Source organism: Pagrus major, chromosome 20, assembly GCF_040436345.1.
Source record: "Pagrus major chromosome 20, Pma_NU_1.0".
NCBI classification, from domain to species: domain Eukaryota; kingdom Metazoa; phylum Chordata; class Actinopteri; order Spariformes; family Sparidae; genus Pagrus; species Pagrus major.
In genome coordinates, this window is record NC_133234.1 from 22487018 (window position 1) to 22513537 (window position 26520).

General features: G+C 40.2%; 2 protein-coding genes across 2 annotated transcripts in view; one reads left to right on the top strand and one right to left on the bottom strand.

Annotated features, from left to right (window-relative positions):
* Nucleotides 1-7138, bottom strand: part of LOC141015107 (TANK-binding kinase 1-binding protein 1-like) — a 69147-nt gene extending 62009 nt beyond the window's left edge. Inside the window, exon 1 of the mRNA XM_073489027.1 lies at nucleotides 7074-7138. The gene's annotated coding sequence lies outside the window, so the exon portion shown is untranslated. The remainder of the gene's footprint in view (nucleotides 1-7073) is intronic.
* A 9368-nt stretch (nucleotides 7139-16506) lies between these two features.
* Nucleotides 16507-25067, top strand: pdk2a (pyruvate dehydrogenase kinase 2a). The gene is made up of 11 exons (XM_073489214.1): nucleotides 16507-16695; nucleotides 17723-17864; nucleotides 18383-18454; nucleotides 18910-19094; nucleotides 20527-20616; nucleotides 20737-20814; nucleotides 21214-21290; nucleotides 21398-21496; nucleotides 22898-23008; nucleotides 23365-23478; nucleotides 23650-25067. Exons 1-11 carry the CDS (start codon nucleotides 16578-16580, stop codon nucleotides 23791-23793), a joined length of 1230 nt encoding a protein of 409 aa, XP_073345315.1. The 5' UTR covers nucleotides 16507-16577; the 3' UTR covers nucleotides 23794-25067.
* Nucleotides 25068-26520: the final 1453 nt, after the last annotated feature.

Consider the following 26520-nt stretch of genomic DNA (forward strand, 5'->3'; position numbering starts at 1 on the left):
CAACAAAATCCGCTACACAACATATGATTGCAGTTAATGACAAGAACCTTTCATGTGAATTACTACTGTTGTCTGTCACAAGGAGCAAGTAGTGTGACATCATTGAACCACCAAACATCATAGGTAGACAGATGGGCCAACATTTCCTACTGACAAGCTATATTTCTTTAGTTTCTTTTAATCATTACTACAATATCTCTGTATCTTTAAAGGGGAACTTCACTTATTTTTATTTTTAAAAGCCTTCAGGAGTCCTTCTAGATATGTGAAACATTCTATAAAGCCTTTTGTGAAATCTGATGAATTTGATAAATGTCACTTGAGTCAGCATCTGTTCAAGCTGAAGACTACAAGTTTTTGCAAATTGAGAACAACATGTAGGTGTGGAGGTAAAAAGAAGTGAGTTTACCAGACCTCCGCTGACACCTATTCAGGGACTAAGCATTGTTCCGACAACACATTTTTCCAAAACCTACAAAGTCCAAAAAATGAAAAAAAGCCCATTTGGCTGACAGCATGTTATCCACCAATTGCTCTGAAAAGAAACACTCTCCTCGCAGTTTTTACCCTTAATATCTTAGTGTGTTTGGACATGCAAGGAGAGGATGAAGAAAGGTGACCTTCGTCATCATTGTAACAATAATAAACACAGGATTAATGTTGTGAAACGGTGGTAATTTGGTTGAGTTTAGGCACCAAAACTACCTGGTTAGGTTTAGGCAGGGATGATGGTTTGGGTTAAAATATATATGTTAGTTATAAAATATACGGAAGAATGTATATTTTTGGTAAAGTTCATCTTCAGAGCAATGGCCGTTTTGTTTTGGGGATTTTTTGATTAACAGGCTTTCGGTCCAATGGGACATTCTTCAGGATTGAGGCTGGTGGTGCAAGGCTGCAACTGCTGCTTCTTGCATAACACCCCAGAGTCTATGATCAGACTGTTGCATGTTGCATTGTGGGTAATGTTAGTGCCAGGTGGGGAAGATGGGTGTATGGAGCAAACAAGTTGACAGTTCATGCTCTGCATCAATTCGATTCTTTTATTAATCGTGAGTCTGACAGCGTTATAGGAGTACAATGCTACTTCGTTTTTCTGCCTAAACCTAACCAGGCCTTACAGGTCCAGTGTGGGAGTTAGTGGCATCTAGTAATGAGGCTGCAGACTGCTATCAGCCGAACACCCTCGCCTCAACCTCATCCATGGTGGCCACTTAAAACGCAAAAATAGTGAAAGGCCTTCTCTAGGTTATTATACAGTGAATCTTACATAACATTTACACACCTTAATCCTACACACTGGACCTTTTAGCTATAGGATTAACGGATTAAAAAAGCAGCCATATGAGTAATTTGCAATGGTTTTATAAGGTAATAACTGACGATGTAATTTGTCGTTTAGTTTAGCTCAGGATTATTGATCTTACAGTTGCAGAGAGTTTGTCTTATGGGCGACAGTCTGTCCTGGGAGATGACGAGTTGGACACCTCTAATGTGCAGCTTTTGAGGCTGCACAGTATACTTATATAACATTTATTTAAAAAAAAAAAAAAAAAAACTAATAACAGTGCGGTAAATGCTTGCTTTTAATTAATTATTCACTTATTTATAGGATGGAACAAAAATCTGAGCCTTGCAGAATATGTAAATTTAATTAATGTCATCATCAACGTGTGTGGGAGAAGAAGACTGCTTATTATAATAACTGAAAAACAGATTTGTATGCACATGCTCATCAGAACTTCATGTGCAATTTGCAGAAAAGATTTGTCCCAGGGATCTGCAGGCTTACAAATGTGCCACTGCAGAAAGCTGAAGTTGACTCTGCTGCTTTTCCTAACTTTGCAACACTGAGGCAACAACTTGCAAATGCTTCCTTTTTGCGTCAGGGTTCAGAAGTTGTTCATTGGATTATTTTGATTTGAATGAGGCCTTTCTAATGTGTTACTTTGACTGTGTAATCTTGTTCTTTTCAAAAAAGCTCGACATGGTTTCATGTGAGGATGTGATTCAGTGCCGTTATCCAGAACACTGAACACGCCGTGCTAACAGCAAGTGTTTCAGCTGTAATTCCCATTTTCTTGTAATTCATTCAACAGACAAAAACACTTTCTCTGTACAGTCGAAGGTGCCAATGTTCTCAGGCTGATTGCGTCAGTAACCCCTCCTCCCACCTCACGAACACACACACACACACACACACACACACATTCGCTCCTTCATTTTGCAGGAGTTGCTCCAGAACAGCCCTCCTCAAGGTCAGCTGGCTCAATGCAGCCTCTAATAACACTCTAATTAACTCCACACATGCAACAAACACTTGTCATCCGTGATTACAAAGCCAAAGCCAAATCCAACCTGTTGGAGCGTGTCACTTTCTCATTTGCTGCTCTCAAACAAAATACAACAAAAAACTCCTGATATAAGTTATATCATATCGGACTTGGCCAGTGTCCTCGGTAGAAATCTAATAATCTAAAAACCAAATCAGACTGAGAGGTCATTTCCTCATGAGAATAGATCCCTGGCATACTGCAACCTCACTTCACAGCGCATCATGTTTCACAAAAGCAGCATCAACAGCACTCATCAGCACATAACAAAGTACATTATACAACAGCTTCAAGCATGGAGGAGCTCGCTGCGAACCAATTTAAAAGTGTGGGGGGGGGGGAAAAACATGATTAACAAGTGCAGAAATACAGAAAAACAAGCCCAGACCCATGAGATACTGTACAGCAGTGCTGCGGCTATGTGATTGGTGATTAGCAGGTCGGTTTAAGCCATGATTCACTTCCTTAAATTACCTCCCTCGGACGGGACCCCCCGGGAACTGACAAGAAAGGTGGGCTGAATACTTCAAATGAAGTGGTGGTAATCAACTGAAGTCTGAAGAGCAGCAAGATCGGGCTCAAGTGAAATATAAGGATTTCTTAATGTAACCCAGTGACCCCTCTTACAGACCGCGGCAGAGACAGTGACTGACAGACTTTAGCATGGAGCTGCAGTAATTATCAGGCCTGTCTGAGCATGTGAGGTGATGACTTGAATCAGAGATCTGAATGCTGATAGCATGAGGAAGTACTCAGGGTTTTTTTCTTTCAGCTGAGGCTCTCCACGTTTCTTTAAGCTGTGAGAGAAACCTGGCTTCATTTCAGCACCACGTCTCTGTCCACTCTTAATCCACTGCAGGCTTTCTTTGGGACAATAACAGGCTTCCTTTAAAGCCTCAGTTCATACAAAAAACCCAGTGTGCAAACTCTTCTGATAAAAGGAGAAAGGCGAGCAACCATTTTGGTCTCGTCTGGCACTCATCTATCCTTGATTTGCAGTGTTTGTATTTTCCAAGCCAAAAATACTCTGACAGCCCAATTAGCACCCTCTCTTATTAGACTTTTTATGTGTTTTTAGCCATGCTAGCAGCGTTGCTCCAGGGCAGGCAATGACAGCCAGTCTATTGTTCGGCCCATATTGGATGGACTGCCATGAAATGCAACATATATTCATGATCCCCAGATGTTGTATCTAAAAAATGTAGTGACCCATTGACTTTTCCTCTATTGCCACCAGCAGGTTGGCATTTGTGGTTTAAAGAGAAATGTTTAGATTGTTATGAAATGCTACAAATATTCATGGTCCCCAGATGATGTATCCTAACAACATAACATGATATAGCACCACCAGCAGGTAAAAGTTTTCACATCAGGTAAAATATCTCCACGTCCACTTCATGGATGTACCACATTGCGACAGACTAAATAACGTGACAACGACTGGATGTATTGCCATGAAATGCAACTAAAGTTCATGGTCCCCAGAGGATGAATCCTGATGACTTTATGATCGCCTGACTTGATCTAGCATGACCAGCAAGTTAAGGTTTTCACACATCAAGTAAAATATCTCCACACCTTTGTCAGGGACGAAAATATGTACAGGTGTTCATGGTTCCCACGGTTCACATTTCTGATTCAAAGTGACATCGCTCAACAAAAATTTGATTGATTGACATGAGGTGCAACAAATATTCATGGTCGCCAGATGATGTATGCTACTGGCATTAAGATCCCCTGACTTGATATACCAACACCAGCAGGTCAACACCTTCACACATCGAGTCAAATATCTTCTGATCTCTCATGTGGATTAGCACAAAAGTCTGTACAGACGTTCATGGCTCCCAGATGATGAATCCTAAAGACTTTGTTGATCCTCCAACTTTTCCTCTAATGTCACATTTTTGGTTCAAAGTGAAATTGGATCAGACATTCACGGTCCCCATCAGATGGATCACAATAAACTTGCAGATCCTGTTACATTTCGATTAGTGCCGTCAAAGTTTGATATGATTATCAACTTTAGCATGCTATCACACTAAAATTAGATTGTGAACATGGTAAACATATTCCTGCTAAACATCAGCGATTCGTTTTATCATTATGAGCATGTTAGCATGCTGACATCGGCATTTAGCTCAGCACAGCCTCACACAGCTGCCAGCACAGACTCTTTTAGGGATAAGAATGAGTTTAGCAAGGGTTAATTTTTTGTTCTCTGTGCAAAATAATGGCAATTCTTCAGAGTGAAAAAAGTATCTACTGTAGCCTAAAATTTCCAAATATTATTACAGGCTTATACCATTTAAAAAAAATAAAAAATTGTATCAATGCTGTTCAAGAAGGGATACTAAAAATGTCAATTCAGCTATGATGCCTGTATAGAAAGATATGCTTGATGAAATAATCCAAAATCTCCCACATCCAAGTCCAAGTTTAGCTTTTTACGTTTTGCATGAAACATGTACCCATTTTTTAAATAAATAAAATCACCATTTGCCTAAAATTCCTAAATATTCTTATGGGGTCTTGTTCTGCTGTCTGTCTATCATGACTCTGTCTATCAGGCGTCCTGTAAATGATAATCCAAGAGGATAACTACACATTCAGCTCTTTGTTGAAGATTTATTCAGGCTGTTCATCCCTCTCCTGTTACTCTCTCGGATAACTATAACACGCAGTGATGAAAGCAGGCCAGAGAACAACAGACCAGACAGATGTAGGCTACTTCTTGCTGACCGCTTTCCATCAGCACTGAGCTGAAGTTGGAGGCTGCCTGCGGCCAGGAGGGCATCTCTGCTCCGTGTGGTGCTGATGCTGCCGGAGCCGAGCGTCTCCTTTAAGGAGATGTATGCTATCAGCTGTGGCCACTGCAAATGAAAATGCGCGTATAATAAATAAACACAGCAGATGATGATTTTTTTTGTGTGTGTGTGTGTGTTTCTGATCCTACGTCCTCGTGTTTGGCCCATTTCGAAACGAGGCACGGAAAACATCGGCTGTGATGCGCTACACTGTCAACACATCCAGTCTCCTGCACGCACTGTGTCCGTCACATTCAAAAAAGACATGGCACGGATCGAATAAAAAGAGGATAACTCACGCGCTCCCGGTGATCGATCCGTGGATGCCATCGCTCGGTGGAGTGGGAGGCGGGCGGGAGGAGGGGAGGTTGGGGAGGAGGAGGAGAAGAAGAGCAACCCCAGAAAAAAAAAAGCGCTCTCTTTCACGGTGTGTCAAGTGGCCGGTAAAAAAGCCTGCTGGCCTCTGCTTCCCAGTCCTCCTCCTGCTCCTGTGCTCCTGTGGCAGGCGGACGAGCACGCCTCCTGTAGCTGCCTCTGTGCAGGACTGAGCGCTTCACGCCGCGCACCGTGGAGCTCCACCAGTGTGGGATGATGATGTCGCGGGAACAGGAGCGTCAGTCTCTCCTCTTAGCGAGAACATCTCATGTCTACGGCTTCACTCACCCCTGTGCCGAGGAGGGAGAGTCAAGGCAACGCATCTCTGAGCAACCTGCACAAAAGATTATCTAACACTCTTATTTAGATATTTGTCCTCCTCCCCACCACCACCCTCCTCCAATAATTCAAACCACAGACACATCAGGTCCTGCACAGCTCCTCAGCAGGAGAGGGAATAAGATAAAAGCAGCAGATAAGCAGACTGAAGTGTATTTATAGCACGAGCTAAAGGCAAACAATTCAACAGCTTACATTTAAAGCCACATGGCTCCACCGAGCTCCTTCCTACATACATGAGAACTCCTCACACCTTCTGTTTTACACACTGTGAGGAGAAAGTGTCTGTATGTGGCACAGAACTGGAAAAAAACTACCTCACAAACACACAATTTAATATGGCCTTTATTCAAGTCCTCAGTCTTTTATGGCCTTGACCCTCTAATGTGTGTCAATGTCTCACTTTTATGTGCACACAACTTGTGTCAAGAAAGAGGAATTGCTTTATTATTGATGTCTTTGGTGAGTTTTAGAGTTTAAAGTTTATTAACTCTTAAGTTCATCTTTACTTTTTTACTTTCTGAGTTTCTTGCATGACTTTAAATACTGAAAATGATACTGCATATACAAACTGTAACTACTATATGTCTTGTTTGTGTGACCGATTCTTTTTCTGTTTTTCAATATTCCCATATTTTTTATTTCTACACTACACATTCAACATTTCTTCCCACATTTAAAATAAATTATTTCACTGGTAGCTTCAGTGTGTAACCTGTAAACGACCTCCTTAACCACACACAAGAGCATCACTGAGGTCCACCACAGTTCAGCATGATACATTAGGTGATATGTACGTATACTGGTATTTGAATGTGTGTATCTTTTCCTGTGCGTGAAGCACTTTGTAACTGTTTTTAAAGTGCTATATATAAAATTATAATAATTAGCTCTGCTCTCCTAGACCAAATTGGATAAACCATTTTGTTATGGCAACCCAATCAACATAATAATTCTTGGCAATATACATTTATGCAAAATCACAGATATCTTGACACTTTACATTTGATCATAAGTTTCTTTATGTTTAAACTCTTGTGTATCTGTCAGTTGTATGCTGTGATAATGCCGTGCTATGTGTCTGGTTTGGTTTGGACACACAGAACACTTGGTTAGATAAAGGTTGTTTGTATGTATTTGCCATACCTGATTTGTTGCCACCAACACAGATGGAAAACGTCCCAACGTCCCATTAAACACGATATGGTTTCACACTTACCAATGATGAAATGATGTCTCCCACTCGGCTGCCATCAAACCCAGCTGTCATGCCATCAACATCCCCTCCTTCTCCAGACGCGAGTCAGTTCACGTAGACGTTATCTGAACGTAATACGACATGTATCTTAGAAATCTTGACATGATACGTATGAAGTGTACAATTCAACATATCTGTTGTTTGCATAAAAAGTACAACACCAACATTTTATTCTGGTGACTGGGTTGTTATGGCTTTGTGCAGGAGGCCAGTGTCATGTTGAACCGCTTCACCATTTTGGATTGAAAGCTTACTAATATCTAAAATATAATTTTCTTAAATTGGAACAAAGTGGACCAGACATGGAAAACAGCCCCATATCAAAAGTACACTTAAGTTCACAGGGATGTAAAACATACTGTTGTATTTTGCACAAGCAGTCCTCTGCAGCGAGGATATTCACTGCACAGAAAGCTTGATTAATGCAGAAATTAAAAAACATTTCAAATCTGGAGTCTGGTGGAAGTATGAGCTCAGTCATAAGCACTTTTATCTGCATGTCATTAAAAAGTTGACTCATGCAAGGTGTTACCGAGCTCATTAATCTTCCAGACTGTTGCATAAAAGTATTTAGCTGCAGAGGAAAAGTCACCCAACACAGCTGAAATACTGAATCTTATGAAGCTCTCCAGGATGGTGCCGCTCCATAAACCCTCCTGTGTAAGAAACGCAAGTCTTCACCGAAACCAGGAACCCTCTCAGTATGAGTCTCCAGAGTTGGTGTACTGTCAGTGTAAAACTCCACGTTTCCTGCAGGAGCTGATGTGAGTGATGGATTCATGATGGATAACCACAGGCTTTTACCTCTGGGATCAAAACCTGTCTCCGCCATCTTTTTTTTTTTTTTTTTTTTCAGCGTTAGATGGTTCTTATCACACCGTTTCACAGCTCTCCCTTTATACTGACGGGGCGCTATTCTTGTGCACTAAGCCCGAGATAGCTGTGTCATCTGAGAATATGATGACACAATTATCAGAGTGCATGCTTCTGTGGACGTGGACGTAACTCGAGCTGGACAGGAGAGTGAAACGCTGACAGCAGACGTTAAGATCACATGCAGGACGTAGATGAGAAGAGAATCTGTAGAGATTCACCAGAGACTCACATAAATGTAGGATCCTACATACACAAGGACAGAAACACCCAACAGTCCCTTTTAATTCAATCAAGCCTAATCTAACATCCAATAAAACATGAATCTAGATCCTGATTTTATTTGGATCCACATCAGATTGTGCTCACTAATAGATACCAGCCACCTTAATATGCCTGATTTTTTGATGATGATCCATGAGAAAAAGTTCCTGTATTCGTCCCTTTATCGAGATCTGCACCAAAAATGTATGAGGTCTACTGTATTCTGGGCCGAGACCCATCCTCTATCCAAGTTTAGCAGACATCCGTTCTGTAGTTTTTGTGTAATCCTGATGACAAACCAACCAACCAACCAAAAAACTAACAAAAACAAGCTGAACCCGCTCAAGACCGTGGAGATGAGAGTGGACTTCAGGAGGAGCCCCCCTACACCCCAGTACCAGTCCAGTGTCAGGAAACGGGAAGGTAACATCTCTGCAGACCCTTCACAAACTGTTCAGCTCCTTCCCTCTGGTAGGCGCTACAGAGCGCTGTACGCTAAAACAACCAGACACAGAGACAGTTTCTCCCCCCAGGCTGTCACTGTGATGAACAGACAGAGGATCAGAAAAAAACACTGTGCAATAAATCCTGCCACTGTTTTAATGTAAATATTGTTTTAATGTAAATACTGTGTTAGTGTAAAAAATGTAAACTATTTAAACTATTTTTTTCTTGTACATATTAGTCTTAATTTTTCAGTCAAATTCCTTGTTTGTGTACACATATTTGGCCAATAAAGCTGATTCTGATTCTGATGTAACAGTACTCTATTACAAGTATAGTTTCATGATTGTGCCTTTATATTATTATATTATAAATAAATGTATAATATGTATAATGTATTATATATGCATAAATGTTGCTCTCCACTGTCTATTGGCAACACTGTACATAGTCATACTGTACATACTGCACATACTATATATACTGTACACTGTACTGTACATACTGTACACTGTACAGTACATACTGTAAACATTGTACATACTGTAAGTTACAACACCACTTATGTAAGTTCAACATTATCTAAAACATTATATCATAGTTTTCTCTCAAATTCATCTTATACATCTTATAGTATTGTAGTATTACTGTATATTCCACATATATATAACATTCAAACCTCTACACTTCTAGTTCAATTAGGAGAGACAAGTGAATGCAGTAAATCAAATGTTTACAGTATTCACAGAAAGTCTTTGGCACTCAGACTCTACGGGGAGATTTTGTAATCGAGGGGCGTCAAAAGGGCAGCTGCACGATAAATCCCTCCATGGCATCCAGATACTGGTGGTGGAATCTACGAGGCCTGGCGGTCATGGGGATCAGGAGGGGGCACGCAAAAGAGCAGCATGAATGAACCACAGGCAGAGCCAGGATCATATTTAAAAAGACAGGAGCGAGATGATAGGCTAACAATGTAGGTGTGTCGCTGTGTTATTGGATGGATTCGACCGGCTGATGTGAACAGCTGATATCTCAGTTGACGATATAGTTACAGGAAAGTATGAGTGAGCATGCGTGACAGGAATGAATAAGAGGATGGTATGAGAAATAAATTTAAAGGCCTGAGCACGCACAAAGAGAAAGTCGTCCTGGGTGACCTTTTACTGGAGCTCCATCTCACGTCATGTCTGCCAGAGATCCACTACTAAACTGCTTGTGCACAAATTTCGCACAATTCACTTAGTCTAAGGTGTTGTAATCTATATATTGTGTGAAGCTTCTTTCAGTTGTTATATTTTCAATTTATGTCGGCCACGCACATCATGTTACCTTCAATAAGAACATCATCTTAGTTTATCTGGCTTTTGTTTCTTCCTCAGACATCTTCCAGCAAACAAGCAGATAAGATGATCACAAAAAATGAGGCTCACAGATCAAAATGTGATTTGAAATAAGTGTACCTGGTTGAATCAGACAGTCCAGAGGAGGCCTGGCTCTGGTTCTGTCAGATTCTGACTATACCGCTGATTACAGGGATATTATAGTGATTTTCCCCTGCGGGGCCGAGCACACAACAGCCATCACACTCACACCGAGAACATCAAAGACATAACATACTTGTGGGTGTTTCTTATATAACATAACCTACATATAAATAGATGGTTTTTCTTTTTTCATGTTGTGATGAATTTTCTGATTCATTCATTTCCTTCACTGCTGTTTATTCACTCTCTCTCTCTCTCTCTCTCAGGGGGCTGAAGGCAGTCCAGCCTACAGCGGGGAGACGAGAAGGAAAAACAGTTTTTGAGCCTGTGGACAACACATGGGGCCCTGTGTAGAGGATCTCTGGCGTTCGGTCTAAAGCGCAGAACTCAGAATTTTAATATTTACAATATATTAGCGAGGTAATAATACAAACTCTGTATTATTTATTTTTTCCATAATTGAATAAACAAGCTGCTCTCAGGGGAAAATTAAGTCTTCAGAACACAAATATAATCCAAATAAAACAGTGTGAAATTCTTCATCAGTGAATTCGGATATTTCATTATCAATGTTTTACAACAGGACACGTTTATTAACAGCATTTCCTCATTTTGTCGATAGAAACTTTATCCGGATTGGCGGTACAGTTCTTCCAAAATGTCGCTGCAGCTCTAAATGCATAGTAGCACAGCTGTGGCCATCAACCTGTGCTTATATTTATTTTGTCTTTACAATTAAAAACTAGTGAAAAGACTAGTTTGATTACGTCATGAAGTAGGGTGGGATTGTGGGAGTTGTTGTCTTCACTGTTCAAGAACCAGTGTCGCCGACGAAAATCTATCTGATGTTCATGGACGAGGTAACGATTTGCTCTGATCCATTTATGTTTAGTCACAATGGTCGACTACCTTCCTCACTCTCTGATGTGTCATCCGGTGTTTCCCCAGAATTCATAGCGGCAAGTGACTAAATGAAACCCACCGTTACCTTGAGTAACATTACAGATTTCTCTGAGTTTAAACATTGCTTGAAGCTCACGACTAAACAAGACAAGTAAAAGAGGTCTGGTTGTTTTTAGACATTTTAAGGTTATATCTTTAGCAGCAGCAGCAATCAAATCACTTTTTATGACCATTCAGGTTTCTGACAAGGAAGAATGGGAACATTAATGGGAACAACTCGATCTTGGGGTCGGCGCCCTTAAAACAGAGCAAGATGGGACACAACAGAGATTTAAACAGCTGAGATTCAACACAGCAAGCAGACAGATGTTGATCAGATGTTGGCTGTGAGGCACAATTTAGTTATTTGCCAACCACCAGAGAATGAAGAAGAGGACATTCGACTGTTTTCCTGTTATTTTAGCATTTTGGCGTGAGGTTAGATCTTTAAGAAAACGACCCAAAACAGTACTTAAGCTCCACATTATCAATCATCTGATCGGAAGTGTCTCGGCAGTAAATAAAACATGAACAAATCTACATTAAAACATCTGTTTCATCACAGTTTGGGGCTACATAACCTTTGAAAGTTCACTTTGTCTCCGTCACTTATATTTCCCCTCGTCACTCTCGTCATTGTTCACTGGGAGCAGCTTGTTTCAGGATGATTATAATAACCATGTAAAAGCTCAAATCATGTGCTTGATTAGTGGAGCGTCCTCTTCATTCTGCATTTATGACGCATGACTTTTAATTGTTGTTTCATGAATAGGAACTAAACTCTCTGAAGGCAGTAATGATTGCACCGGCCAGACAAATAGTTAGAACACAATGGGCTTGATTAATTATTAAATGTTTTGGTCTTTTTAAAACAAATTGTAAGCAGGGGTGTGTTACTAAGAAGTTCAGGAAGAAGTGGATTTGATTCAAACTTTTAACCAGAGGGGATCTTTTGTTATGAGGAAGCTGCACCCTGTGGAGTGAATTATTGGTATTTAAATGCCATTTTTAACTGAAGTGACCCCAGTTCTGTGTAATAGGCCATGAACAGCTCCCCCTGGCCTGCAGCGAGGGGAAATTTCCACTGGAGTTGTTGTTGTCCAGTTACAGTCTCTTCCACCAACACGCCACTGACAGAATGCCCGAACATTTAAGCCCGATATGCCCGGCTGTTTGTTGACAGTGGGGAATAGGAGCTGACTACTGGCAGGAATGTAGGCTGATGGGGAGCGGAAAAGTACTGGGGGTAGCCAACAACTACCCCACCCTCCTCCCAATCCCTGCACCCCCACCCCCCTGACCAGTTAAGCACTCTCCCACTAGATGTGTCTCCAGGGCCGGTTATAAACAAGAACAGCCTGCAGTTACAGGCTACGACCGAATAAAACTCACACGAAACTTATAGACTGGAACGAGTTAGAGTCTGTCATGGATTCATAAAAAATAAAACAAAGTATGTGCTGCGGGTTCTGGCAACCGAAAAGCCACAAATAAAGTCGCGACGCCAAAAGAAATCTATCCAGTGGTTTCAGCAGAATGTGCTTAAAGTATCAAAAGTTCAAGTACTTAGTTTCGCATGAAAAACAGCCCCTTGGATTGTTATTAAGGGATGTACTAACCCACATGTCTCCTCCAATACCAGAACTCAAGGTATCATCTGATCCTGAGTATTGATCCAATACCACCTTTCTTTTTCCCACAATTAGAATCTGTGTATTTTACTGTTGAAGCTCATTGGAATCATTTCTATATAAAGTAAATGAAGGCCAGGGATTTCTGTGGTGCAAGAAATCTGAATATACCTGACTTTCACAAAGTATCTGAGTAGAGAGGAAACTATTGTCGATTAGTCGGTTAACGAGCCCTGCCATATTTCTTCCTATCTTAGGTATGCCTGGTCTTTTTGTGTAATAATGCTTGTATAACATCAACCCTGGAATGCACAATCAAGTTATATACATGATTTTTTACTATATCAGTTTCGAAGTTAAGAGAAAATTGGAAACTATTTTGATAAGAACCTAATTGTCTGTCTCTAGCAAGGATTACTTTACAGCACTGAGAACAGTGTTGACTTTTGGACTGTTGGTTGGAACAAAACAAGCGATTTCAACACCTCATCCTTCAAATAAGGACCAAACGATCAATTGAGAAGATAGTCAACAATGAAAATAATGATAAGCTGCAGGTATTTTGTCAAGTATTGGACAAATTACAATTTTGGCTTCACATGCAGCATCAAATACATATTTCAAAATCAAGAAAAGTCCGGCACCAAAGTTCAAACTGTCAGATCAACTTCAGACGATCAATTTGTGCTGCTGGTGATGAAACAGTATTGAATATTGATCGTCACCTCTGACTGATACCTGATCTGTTTAAAAAGGTAAATATCTGAACAAATAGGGATCAAACCTTTACTTGTTGTTACTGATGCATTATTTTATTGAACTATTAGCTGGTTATGAACAGTCTCAATTCAATACTGATGCCTCTACATGACCTACACAAGCAAATGAAACCATAAAGTGTAGATAGGCGGCTGTATGACTGAGTACAATTTGATGCAGATCCTAGATCTCAGTTTAAAATTTAGAGCGATACAAGGCTATGGAGTTTGATATTGGATTAGACTTGTTTGAATTAAAGGGGACTGTTGGCCTTGGCGGAGGTATGCGCTCTACTGAGTGCCATTCTAACTATTATTATTATTACTTTGGAGAAATTGTACCCCACCACTGTTAGGATGCTTAAAGTAAGGATGTTTAGAGACATCACTGGTTGGCATGCAGCCATTACAAATCTTACTTTTCACATCAGCATCAAGTATGCTGCAGTGAGCGAGATGGCCCTCTTAGCAAATATAAAATGAAGTGGCCTAAATAACATTGAAAAATGCAGAAAAACATGTTTTTTTACTTTGCTGCTCTCAATCTCCTGTGGTCAAACACAAATAAATCGCTGCGGGTAATAATTCGTCTGCTGGCCGCGGCCTTTTCTTTCCCAGCAGGAGCTGCTTCAGTTGACTCCTGTGCTCTCTTTTTCAAAGGACACATCTGCCTGAAGGACAACACATTGTGCTGCGACGGCAGATTTAAATATGTCTTTTGTGGACTCAGAGGTATTTAAATCCAGACTACACTGCAAGAAAAACATAAAAAAACACTTAGTTTGGATAAGGTGCTGGTATTTTGTGCTTATTGTGGAGGCAGCTCATATCCCAAGTGTTCTGTTGAACAAAGCTCCAAATACCTTGAGCTGAAGATGAAATCCTTTTACATGAGCTGATAGAAAAGCCAAACAACTGACACTTGAAAAACAATATGACTAATACTTGTTTTGATATTGTCTCGCAGGGATCAGCCCATTATCAGCCGTGAGCTGGCAGAGCTGAAATGAGCCGTGATATTTAGCACTGCAGATTTCTGACATCACACACATCGCCCTGTTATTTTTACTTTCAGGTTTGTTTTGCCTCCCACGTGCGACGATACAAAAGGTGTGAACTAATGTTTTGATCAAGAGGCATGACAGACTGGCTTTATAAGGACAATCCCCGACTGTACTGACACAGCCGACGCTTATGTAATGGGAGATTTGACTGGGACAGTGTGTTCCCTGACAAAGGCATTTCTATTCAAAAGTGCGGGTGGCGAGCTTCCAGAGAATCATTCACAGAGGATGAAGAGGAAGTCAACACGAAGCGCACGGTATCAGACGATGTTATCGTCCAGATGAGGATGGAGATGGATGGAATTACCCCAAGTTTATACACAGATTTCGAGTACATCAACTTTCTTAACTACGAATAAAAAAAAGTCCTTGAGCAGCAGCAGCACTGTTAGAAAGAAAAAGAGAATTTTCAGGCTTAACCCTCTGTTTCCCTGCAGCTGCCACCTCCAGACATCTTTATATTTGAAGTGTTTAGATATTTTACTTCAGTAAAAGTAGTGATACCACACTGTGAAAATACTTGTTAAAGTCATTGAAAGATTTTACTTCATTATTATTTTTAAGTATCTAAAGTTAGAAAAGTATTAGCAACAAACACTTCTTAAAGTATTAAAAGTAAAACTCAGAAGAATGACCCCATTGTAAAGCTAGTGCAATGTTACTTTACTACATTACTGTTCCATTTTATGCTAATTTACAATTCTATTAGGTTTTTCATTTTTAATCAAAAATTTAAATGTGTCCATGTGAGCAAGCTAACCTAACATTATGTTAAATAGAGTGGTGTAGTCATGGGTCCTAAAACCCACAGAACAGTTAGCATTGTTGCACTTAAGGCTCCCTTGTATCGAAATCAATGGGTTTTTTTATTTGGTTTTTGTATAAATGCCTGAAATAAGGTCTGTGGTTACCACAGGCTTCAGATATTTACACGTTTTGTTCTACGCCATAAAATACATCAGAAAAGTTGATTTTGAGTCTCATTCCCAAATCTTCAAATACTAATAGTCTGTTTATAGCCTAATGTTAGCTTTTTACTTCGAGTGAACTGATTTACGCGTCGAGAATCACAAAAGTGGTGTATCTTGCTGAACAAAACGTGTAAATATCACAAGATGGTGTTTGCCACGATCTTATTTTTGGCAAAAAAAACAAAATCCAATGGAAAAATCTCATAGGCTTCTTGTGGAGGGAACCAGGACGATGCTAACTTCCGGGTTAGCCTACAGAAATACGTCAGTGAGCTTACTCAGGCCAGTGTCATTGCCAGGGCGTCGAATATTGATGTCTTTGTGGCAGGACACAGATGCTGATGATGTTGTGCAACTGTATGAAATGAGTATATCAATTAGTTACAATTAGCACGAACCTTTTCCAGTAGTATATGTTGTTGCTAATACTTTTGTATAGCCTACTGTATAGCTACTGATCTGGTCCGATTGTGACTTTGACATAACTAGTTAGTACATCTGTCAGATAGATGTAGTGGATTAAAAGGTTTATCTCTGAAATGAAGCAGAAGTGGAAAGCAGCTTCAAATGGAAATACTCAAGCAAAGTGCAAATGCTACATCAAAACTGCACTTAGATTGTTCTTGATTTGGATTCACAGTACGTAAGTGAGTATGTAACTTCCCACCATTAGTTAATGGCAGTTACAGCGATATTCAAGCCTTGACACGACCGTACCTGTTCATCCTGCTGTTCAGTTGATCAGTATATCACCTGTTACATAATCAAGAGGAGGGAGAAAGTGTCCTGAAGGAGCTCCAGACCGGGAACACCCAAACTTCACTGAGCCCGCCCCCTCGCGACTCCCCATTGGCCAGTGCGGAACGTAAATACAAATCCCCGCCCTCCTATTGGCTGCAGCTCTCTTCTTCTGCCCTCCTCCTCTCTTAACGACAGCGTGATAGCAGGTTCGGTCAGACCGGAGAGGAGTAGCATCATAGCATCGGACGCTGAAGCTCAAACACAGGAGCCTCAACACCTCAGCAGCAATAATGAAGTTCGTGAGGTTCATCATGAAAAACGCCGCCTTGGCCAGTGTGCCCAAACATATCGAACATTTTTCTAAATTTTCTCCTTCACCGCTCTCCATGAAGCAATTTCTCGATTTCGGTGAGTATTGATCCGCCTCTAGATGGGTCATAGTCGATGTAACAAAACAAGCTAGTTGTGTGGAAAGCTACTGTTCGAGCTCTCTAAGCCTGGTGAGAGATGTCAGATGTGACAGTGTGTCCAGTCATTGCATATTGTTAAAATTAACCAGCATCTGCTCTGTAGAGGCTGTGTGCTGAAAGGGGTTTGCCTGTAGTAGCATAGTGCTCATAATGCAGAGTGTTGCGTCAGATCTGTGGCAAGCTCAGGCTGCACTGTTTGGGCCCCATGAAGGACACACTGCACTGGATCACTGCTGCTAACAATCACTGATAAACTACAACCAGCTTGCACATCAACTGTTATGCAATTTCTGCAGAGGAACATTCAATAACACAAATATTTGCTCGAAAGAAATGATTGTTTCCAGAGCAATATGCTCACAACAGTGCAAATATCCAGTTTACAATAATAATTATTACTGTTAAGGCTCAAGCCATTGATTATTTTCTTAAGCTAATGATTAATTTTTCAGTTATTGCAGGAAAATATTAAAAATGACCACATTTTCAGAGCGCAAGCTGATCTGCAAAGTGTTAAAACAGATTGTTCAGTCCAGCCAACAGTCCAAAACTAAGCGGGACAATCTCTGATACTCATTTGCATTGATTGATATCAGTTTCAGACAGTTTTTAAGAAAAAAAAAATTCGTTAAACTGATCAAATGTCAGAAAATTGTGAAAAACACCCATCTAACTGTGATCATTTTATTGATTAGTTTCAGTTTCAGACAGTTTTTATCAACCAATCATTTGTTAAGTTTATAAAATGTCAGAAAATTGTGAAAAATGCCCATCCAAATTACCAAAAAACAGCCCAAAACACAAATATATATTCAATTTGCTGTTACAAAAGTCAACGAAAAGCAGAAAATCTTTATAGAAGCCGGAAAACAGCAACTGTTTGGCATGTTTTGGTTGAAACCATTAATCAATTGACTTTCTATCGATCAACTTCATCTTTATAATTTTTCTCTGCATTGATTCAGGTTCGATCAACGCCTGTGAGAAGACATCCTTTGTCTTTCTGAGACAGGAGCTCCCTGTAAGACTTTCGAACATTATGAAGGAAATCAACCTGTTGCCGGATAAACTGCTCACGACCCCGTCTGTGCAAATGGTGCAGAGCTGGTAAGTTAAACCTGGAGAATTATTAAGTTACCTAAAATACGTGTCAACTGTGACTGTGGTGTTGTTTTGATTCAACAGAAACATCCCAGAACAGAGTCTCTCTCTCAGCCTCAGTCAAAGCCATATTTGAAACAGTATTTCATCCCCTGACTAGCTGATCGTTAACAGCTGTTGACTTGTTTACTTCCAGTAGGACACTGTGATGATGTCATAGTCCCTGTTACAAAAGCAGCCTTTGGCCAAGTTGTACTCCTTCCAACTAGCCCTGTGCAGGGGGGAGGCTCTCGGCTATGAACTTTACCCTACTTTGTCGCCACATGGCACGTGACTGTGTTTTCAGGAGGGTCTGCTTTTCTTTCCTTTGTGAAAGAGACACCGTGACCTAGATATCCTGGGAAAGAGTTTTAGACTCAAGAACTTTCACTAGTAAAACTCTTGCAGGCTGACTCACCTGTTTGTCTTGCATTTTATAACATTTGCTCATTTATGTGAATATCTTTTATTTGTGATTTTGTCAGGTACATCCAGAGTTTAATGGAGATCCTTGACTTCCTAGACAAGAACCCTGATGACTACAAAGTCCTGGGAGAGTAAGTCCAACTTTTCCCCAGACAGGCTCACATTCACTCTTCCTCAGGGCACGTTTTTGGCCATTGTTCAGTTTTCGTGTTGTGAAGAGACAAAACAACCCATTGACACAACACTTCCTCACTCATATGCTTAAATGAAGCCTGAAGGTGTTTTAGTCTGTGTGTTTATGTCAGGCTTTTGGAAAAGGGAGCATGGGATTATCTTTGCTTTAGTGATGCTCATTTTCTTTACATAATAATAATAATAATAATAATAATAATAATAATAATAATAATAATAATAACATATTGTATTTGTAAGTGTCAAAGGACGCTTTATAAAACCAGATAAAACGATCAATAAATGAAATAAAGAAAGACGATAAGAAAGGCAATAATGATTAAAAAAGAACAATGAAAATTTAAATACAACAGAATTAAGGAAAGCTTTATATTTTTATCTCCTTCCTCCACAGATTTGTTGACGCCTTAGTTACCATCAGAAACAGGCACAACGATGTCGTGCCGACTATGGCCCAGGGTATCATAGAATACAAAGAGACTTTCACCCAGGACCTGGTAACCAACCAGAATATCCAGTACTTTTTGGACCGCTTCTACTTGAGCCGCATCTCTATTCGTATGCTTATCAACCAGCACAGTGAGTAACAACCAATGTTTAATATCCATACCAGTGGAGTTGTATGTGAAAGACACAGCTTTTCTCTCCGTCTGCTACCATTTATTGTGCACAGTATGAGCAACAAACATCCACAGGTTAAGATTTCAGACCTAGAATAGACACTGAGCCTAAATGTAGCTTGTTTACTTATTATTTTTTTCTTTCTACATTGTGTCTGAGATGTGGTTTGTCATCTCAGGCTGCTCACTGTCACTTGCTTGACACCCAGAGGGATAAATAAGTGTCAGTCTATCAGGACAGAATCCTTCAAAACATGTCGCCCCACAAACTTTTATTGTCAAATCCCTCGCAGATTTCTATGTGGGATGTCTTTTTCAAGCCTGGGAACGAGTTGGAATCGAGATAGGCATCACATTAAAAAAATATGATACTTAATCATGCAGCACATTACAAAATTAGTGGGGGATGTAAACGGATGTTGACAGAACATTTTTTTCCTAAATGTAGTGCTGTAAAAAAAATCCAAGACTTGAAAGCCAGATTGCCAGCTCTATGATGATTTTCTACCCTTCAGAGTTATGTTTGTTATGATGAGTTTTTAGAGGTATCATCAGTCACATGGAGCGAATATGTTGATGTATCACTGTGATGATAGTGTAGTCTTTCAAAACTACCGTTGCATGCAGGGAAAACCATTTTGCTTTAATGAATTTTCAGCATTTTTCGCTTTCTTTCCCTGTTCTTTCTTAAACGTGTGTAAACGTACTACAGGGAACTTTGAACTGGTTCTGCCGATGCCTCTATATGACCTATATAAGCAAACTAGACCATTAGCAAGAAGATTTCCTATTTCTGTATGATAATTATAGTTATTCTTAATGCCTGCCTCCGGGTTAGATAAGTCATGAAAATGAATTATTTTTTATGGCGGAGTGCTGAGGATAATTGCAGTTAATAACCTTACATAACCACAAATATTGCCATGCATGTTGCTAAAAGCTGTGTTTATAAAGGAAAAATCGTATTAAAAACATGATTCCTCTGCACACGCTAGCCACATCAAGATCTTTATGGTGGTCATACCACTTTTGATCACAGGGGCCGCCATAATCAACAACAAAAAAGTTCTTCGTAGCTGCTTTAAGTATTTCTTATTTTATTACTTGGCCTGGGTATTACATTTTCAGTCTTGTTTACTCATTCTTAGATATTTACTTATTCAAATAATAATTTAGCTCATTTTAGACTGTATTTTAGTCAGCAATAAAAGGACAAGTTAAGCTTATTTTGTTATGTTTTGTAGAAAAGCACTTATAGCAGTATCCTCTTGGTGTCGGTGCCAAAACTGGCTCTAATTTTTACTTAACTCGATATGTTGATGGTCCAATAAGTACAGATGACTCACTGCTTTCTGTTCTTCCTAATTTGATGGTTTTCTTGTTCTCTGCAGCTCTTATTTTTGATGGTTCTGCCAACCCTGTCCACCCAAACACCATCGGGAGCATTGACCCTCACTGTCAAGTCGGAGATGTAGTCCAAGGTAAATATGAATTGTGTTGGAAGTTAAATGGGTCAGAATAACCAAGTTAAATGTAATGTGACTTCTAATGGGACCGATAATTCTAATTTCTGACATTAATACCCTCGTCTCTTGGTCCAGATGCCTTCCACAGCGCCAAGATGCTGTGTGACCAGTACTATCTCCGCTCCCCTGACCTGATACTACAGGAGATGAGCAGTAAGTGTACATAAATTTAATCTAGTTAAATACCCAGTTTTACTCTGGCAAAGGGCAATTGTCTTGCTCATGTAATGTGTCACGGTCTGTGCAAAAGATTTAGATACAGAACAAATGGAGCCCTCTAAATACAGTATGAGTGTTAACATGTAAAACATTCAGCCAGATGGACCTGAGGGGCCTCTAATTATAGCACTGAAGTGTAGCTAAGTGGGTCCGGCTGACTGCATCAGACAATATTGACACACAGACCTTCTCCTCTTCATCCTCTTCAACCTTAAATCCAGAGCAGAGCAGAATAATTGCCATTGATGGAAAACATGCACGAGTGGTGAGGATGATGAATTTTAAATGAAGTGGATAGAATTCAGACACTATTTGTTTTTCCCCCTCCTGCAGATAAGAAGAAGAGCCTTCCAATAAGCATCGTGTACGTGCCCTCTCACCTGTATCACATGCTGTTTGAGCTCTTTAAGGTACGGCACATCCTATAGTTTTGAATTACAGTAAAATAAACCGGAAATTACTGTAAAAAACTGCTTTAAAATTAGTCTTATGATGATATGTTTTCCCTCTTTTGTAGAATGCTATGAGAGCAACTATTGAGACCCATGAGAACAGCAACAACCTTCCACCCATTCAAGTCATGGTTTCTCTCGGAGGCGAGGACATGTCAATCAAGGTGGGTTGCAAATTGCAGCTCCATGTAATGGTTATTTTAGAATATGGAAATTGCACAGAGGGGACTCCGTGGTGAGTCAGTGAGTCAGTCCAGCCTGCAGCCTCTTTGGTGTGGACTTTGTTGCATGTTCTGTCTGTGTTTGTGCAGGTTTCTCTCAGGAGTTTCCTCCCATTATGTTCACATGGTTTAATTAGAGCTTTAGATTGCCTGTATGAGTGGGAGTGAACGGGAATGTGGGTGCATATCATGTTTGTTCACTCTGAGAATCAGCACATGTTTAACAAGTTCAATGAAGCCTGTACAGTAAAACTATTTCACAAAGTTAACCTCTCACACTGTTGCTATTGCATACGTTCAGATCAGTTTAGTATTAGATACATCAATCACACGCCCCTGTTGCACACACAATAGCACACCTTTGTTTTTTTATTGTTTTTATTATTATTATTAGGACAGCAGTTAATAAGACAAATATGCATACAAAGTCTGTATGTGCATAAAGGAAAAGTAAACAAGGGGAGACTTATGAGGAGCTAAAACAAATGCCAGTACAGCACACCTTTGTTTTAAAAGAGCACTACCCAAATCTTCCTCTAAACTGGTTATGTAACAACCTTACCCTCAATTAAACACAGTGCCTACTGGCAACAACAGCTACTAAGCTCTGATCAGATTATCTACATGGGCTGTGCGCCTCCTTAAACCTCGTCTTAATGCTCGTTTGTTATTGGGACATGTTACTAACAATAAAATGTGTTAGTATGATCTAATTTATCAAACCCAAAGCTGCAAGAAACAATGTTTTTATATCAACAATGGATTTAATTTCCACAGATGATCTACAGATTATTATCACTAGACCCTGCAGTTCTTCTTAGCGTGTAGCCCCTTTTACCATCTTTTAGCTCATTGTTTTGGTTTTTACTGACCACAACTTAACTGCTTTGGTTCGCTCTCAACCCTGCTCCAGCAGCAGGCAGCTGTTCGCAGCAATATAAGGAAAAAACAAACCTACTCAACACTATCACACAGACAAATTTAGTGACTAACTACTAGCAGTGTTTCAAAAGTACCAAAGGTTAAATAGAAGTAAAGATATTGTGTAAAAATATAACTGGTAAAAGTAAAAGTAACCGATCTGTATAGTACTGAAGTAATTTTAATATCGTATACTTTTAAGACTTTTGCTCAAGTATCCACAGTAATTTTCTTTTTCGGGTCATAGATGGAGACAAATGTACGTTACCTTGACAATATGCAGAGTAAACAAACTTGGCTTCTATTGTTACACTGAAGCCAACCGTTCATGACAGACGGGCTCCTGTCTGCTGGCATCGTCTCTGCCTTTCTGTGGCTCAGCGTTGTTCAAGGACCTCACACATTTCTCTCTCCTGTCTGTAGGTGAGTGACAAGGGTGGTGGTGTTCCCTTTCGGAGGATCGAGAACCTTTTCAGCTACATGTACTCCACCGCACCTGCTCCACAGATAGGAGAGCACACACGGCCTCCACTGGTAAGTAGAGAAACGGGCGACGTGGTCCCGGAAACTGCATTATTAACTTGTTTTCACTCCCACATATATCGAAAAACAAATAAAATAGTTTTTTGCAGGCGTAGAGATGCTGCTAATTGCACCATATGCCATTTAGCTGCTTTAATGTGCAGCCTTCAAGCAGCCAAATGCTCATTTATCCTTTTATTAAGACTCTCGTTCCTATTTAAAGATTGAAATCCTGGCATCAGTTTTCTCTATAAAAGAATATGAGTGACCTACAATACATAATGCAAACTTGACAAAAGAGCTGTGGCTTGCAGTTTGACAGGGAACAAAGCCTTCTTAAACCCTTGATTCCCTCCGTCTCTGTGCAGGCTGGATTCGGCTACGGTCTGCCCATCTCTCGTCTCTACGCCAAGTACTTCCAGGGGGACCTGCAGCTCTACTCCATGGAGGGCCACGGCACAGACGCTGTCATCTACTTGAAGGTGAGCCAGGAGCGGTGATCATGCATGAAACTGTGACAAGATGCCAAGAGTTTGAAAGCCCGTGGCGCAAAACAGAAAAATAAAACTGCAAAACAAACTCTGCAGACCTTTGGCGCCGGCGTAGGTATGACAGGATATTTCCAATTACATCTCCTCTTCTTGTCCCTCCAGGCGCTGTCCACAGACTCTATCGAGAGGCTGCCGGTGTACAACACAACTGCCCTGAAGAACTACAAAGTGAGCCAAGAGGCTGACGACTGGTGCATACCCAGCAAAGAGCCCCTAGATCTGAGCAACTATAAGGTGGCCAAGTGAAAATGTCCTCCAGGCCTGGAGCTACGAGCCCTACATACCACGACGCCTTCAGCATTTCTGTCTCCATATTCCCATGTTATCGTCTGTCAAGGCAGATGTGGGCACGAAAACCTTTTTCCTTCTGAGAGGGTCATCTCCAGACTGAAGCAGACAAAGTGTCCTCTCATATTTCAGCCTGGTGTTAGCAGTAGCGTGTTCATGTTGTTTTCAGTACCCTGCTGTCTTTGTTCATAAGATAATAGAAAACTAACAGAGAATACTTGTCAGAGTCACCTCAGAGACGTCTCCAGTGTTGTATCAAGAGGGAGCGGAAGTGGACGTGCATGTGCAGGAAGAAACAGAGGCAGCACCCTGTGTGTTATGGGTGTAGCGTTGTGACTAAAAAAAGTGGGAACACGAGTGGAAAGAAACCGATTTGGGTCGAAATATTTCAGTTTAAGATGCTAGACGTGTAACAGCAGATGTTTGAGGAGCGACATATTCAGTTGAAAACAGGAGGAACCTGTTGTTGAACAATTGAAAGAGGACCAGATCCTTATTTTCTGTAGAAAATGTCACCCATGCCTTACCGTAGCAACTTCACCCAAAGGCTCATTTCATTGAAATACTTGAACTATTTAAAAATCAAGTTGCACCTTGTTTAATTGTTAAAAAGTACTGTAACACTGATTGGAACAAATGTTTTGACTTTAGAGTTGAGTGTGTTCGTGCATGGATATTTGTTATTTCAAACTTTAACAATTTTAAACAGTATTGGCACTTGATTGATAAGATACAGTGTTATCTTAGCATTCGTTTTCTGGACCAGGCTGAATGTACTTAACTCTCTTCGGTGCATTAATTTCCATTAATCACAGAGAGTGTAAACTTAACGAAAGGACAGCGCTTAAGGGCCAAAGTTCTCTCTGACGTTTTACAGCCTGCCACCGCAGCATTAGCCATGCTTGTTCGGAGGTTTAATGCTTTTAGCTCAGTACAATGGAGGCTAGTGTTATTAAACCCCAGAAGGCAATGCTTGTCATGTTTGAGTTCTTCTACCAGTCTGTGATCCAGTAATTCAAGGCCAGATGGTGTATTACACTGTGCCATGTTAGGCAAAAGATGCCCTGGGTCCATATGTGTTGAAATACAGTTTTTCTTTTGTATTAAATTTATCTTAATCATACAGTATGTGAAAGGTTATTTTTATAGATATACTTTTTTTGCGATGAAACGATTGTAAATACTGTAAATATACAATCCAGATAATAAAAAGGAACGACTTCAGTACAAAATGCTTCCGTTGTGTTGATTTATCCTGCATGCTGTGTGTCTTAGAGTAGATTCTAGTTGATTAGGTGAATAGAAGTGATTGATTATATCGCTCAGTTTTCTTAAAGGAACAGTTCACCCAGTCATTATCTACTCACCCTCTGGCAGATGGAAATGTGGGTGAATTTTCATAATCTACAAAACATTTCTGAAGCTTCACAGTAAAACAGAGTTGCAGCATTCCCCTAAACAACTGAAGTAGCTGGAGACTTAAAAAAAACATTTAAATAAAACAAACCAAAGATACCAAATTGATTTGAAAAGATGTTATTTACACTATTTAAGCTGAAATCTTCACTGTTGCCGCTAAGCTAAAAGCGTTAGCACACACCCCGTCTGAAGTGGATGCTCAAGCCCAAATATATAAAAAGATAACATCTTTTCAATTCAGTTTGGAATCTTGGGGCTTTCAGAGACTTGGATTACACCAGACGAGTTATACAGAGACATTTTGTCTCTTTTTTGTTTTGTTTTTTTGACGTTTTTAAAAAAGTCCCTATCTACTTCAGCAAAATGCTGCAGCTCTGTTTCGCTGTTTTGCGGACTATGAAATGTCACCTGACTTTTCTTCAACATCGGGAGTAGGGTTAGGGTTAGTAGGTGACTTTTTGGGTGAACTGTTCCTTTAAGTTTAAAACGCAGCTGCGTGGAGACAAAAAAGGTGAATGACGAAAAGGGTTTCCAACTCGGTGTCACTGGATCTATTCTGAAGCTGGTGACGAGATCAAGCTCAGCAACTCTACCCTGCAGCCGCTCCACTACCAGACCCTCAGGCATTAAAACACACTTAAAGCCACGTGTCAGTAGAAGTCACCACTCAGCTGATGTTCCTCCTGCCTGCGGGTACACAGTGTTACGCTACAATTATGCTGGCAAATGACAAGGTGGATAAGACTTGTAAATCTTGCCTCTTTTGGCCCAGAGCCCAATAAGACAGAGGTCAGCACAGGGAAACAGAAATGTCGCGGTCATTGTGGTTGTTTGAGAATCAAGGGCATGTGAGACTCATGCAGCTAAAGGGTAAGAGCCTGGAGGGAGATCTAATAATAGATGGCTTCTTTTGTGTCACATATTTGCAGTATATAAAAAGAGAGAGAGGCAGCGCACAGTTCACATTCGTAACATTAGGTGGTGGAAAGTAATTCTGCATGTTTAAAAGGTACTTGTACTTGATTCCTTACGCCACGCTACAATCCAAAAGATGGTTAACAAGATCCAAAATAAGAAAAAGAGCATATTTCTGTAACACGATCTGACTTTTATTGTGTAGTTTTACATTTTAAGACCTCTATAAACTACATACATGCATTAGTAATGCATTAAAAGGATCATCTAAAGACTCGAGACCTTTGTATCTCTTCAGCCCTTTCCCTCTTTAAATTTGAAGATTGTATGATTTATATTTTTTATGTCGTA

What these genes read in the sequence shown, in the direction of transcription:
- pdk2a (XM_073489214.1), top strand. Translation starts at nt 16,578, where the DNA reads ATGAAGTTCGTGAGGTTCATCATGAAAAACGCCGCCTTGGCCAGTGTG. An exon ending in GAAGCAATTTCTCGATTTCG is followed by an intron (nt 16,696 to 17,722) that starts GTGAGTATTGAT and finishes GCATTGATTCAG; the next exon opens with GTTCGATCAACGCCTGTGAG. An exon ending in GATACTACAGGAGATGAGCA is followed by an intron (nt 20,815 to 21,213) that starts GTAAGTGTACAT and finishes CCCCTCCTGCAG; the next exon opens with ATAAGAAGAAGAGCCTTCCA.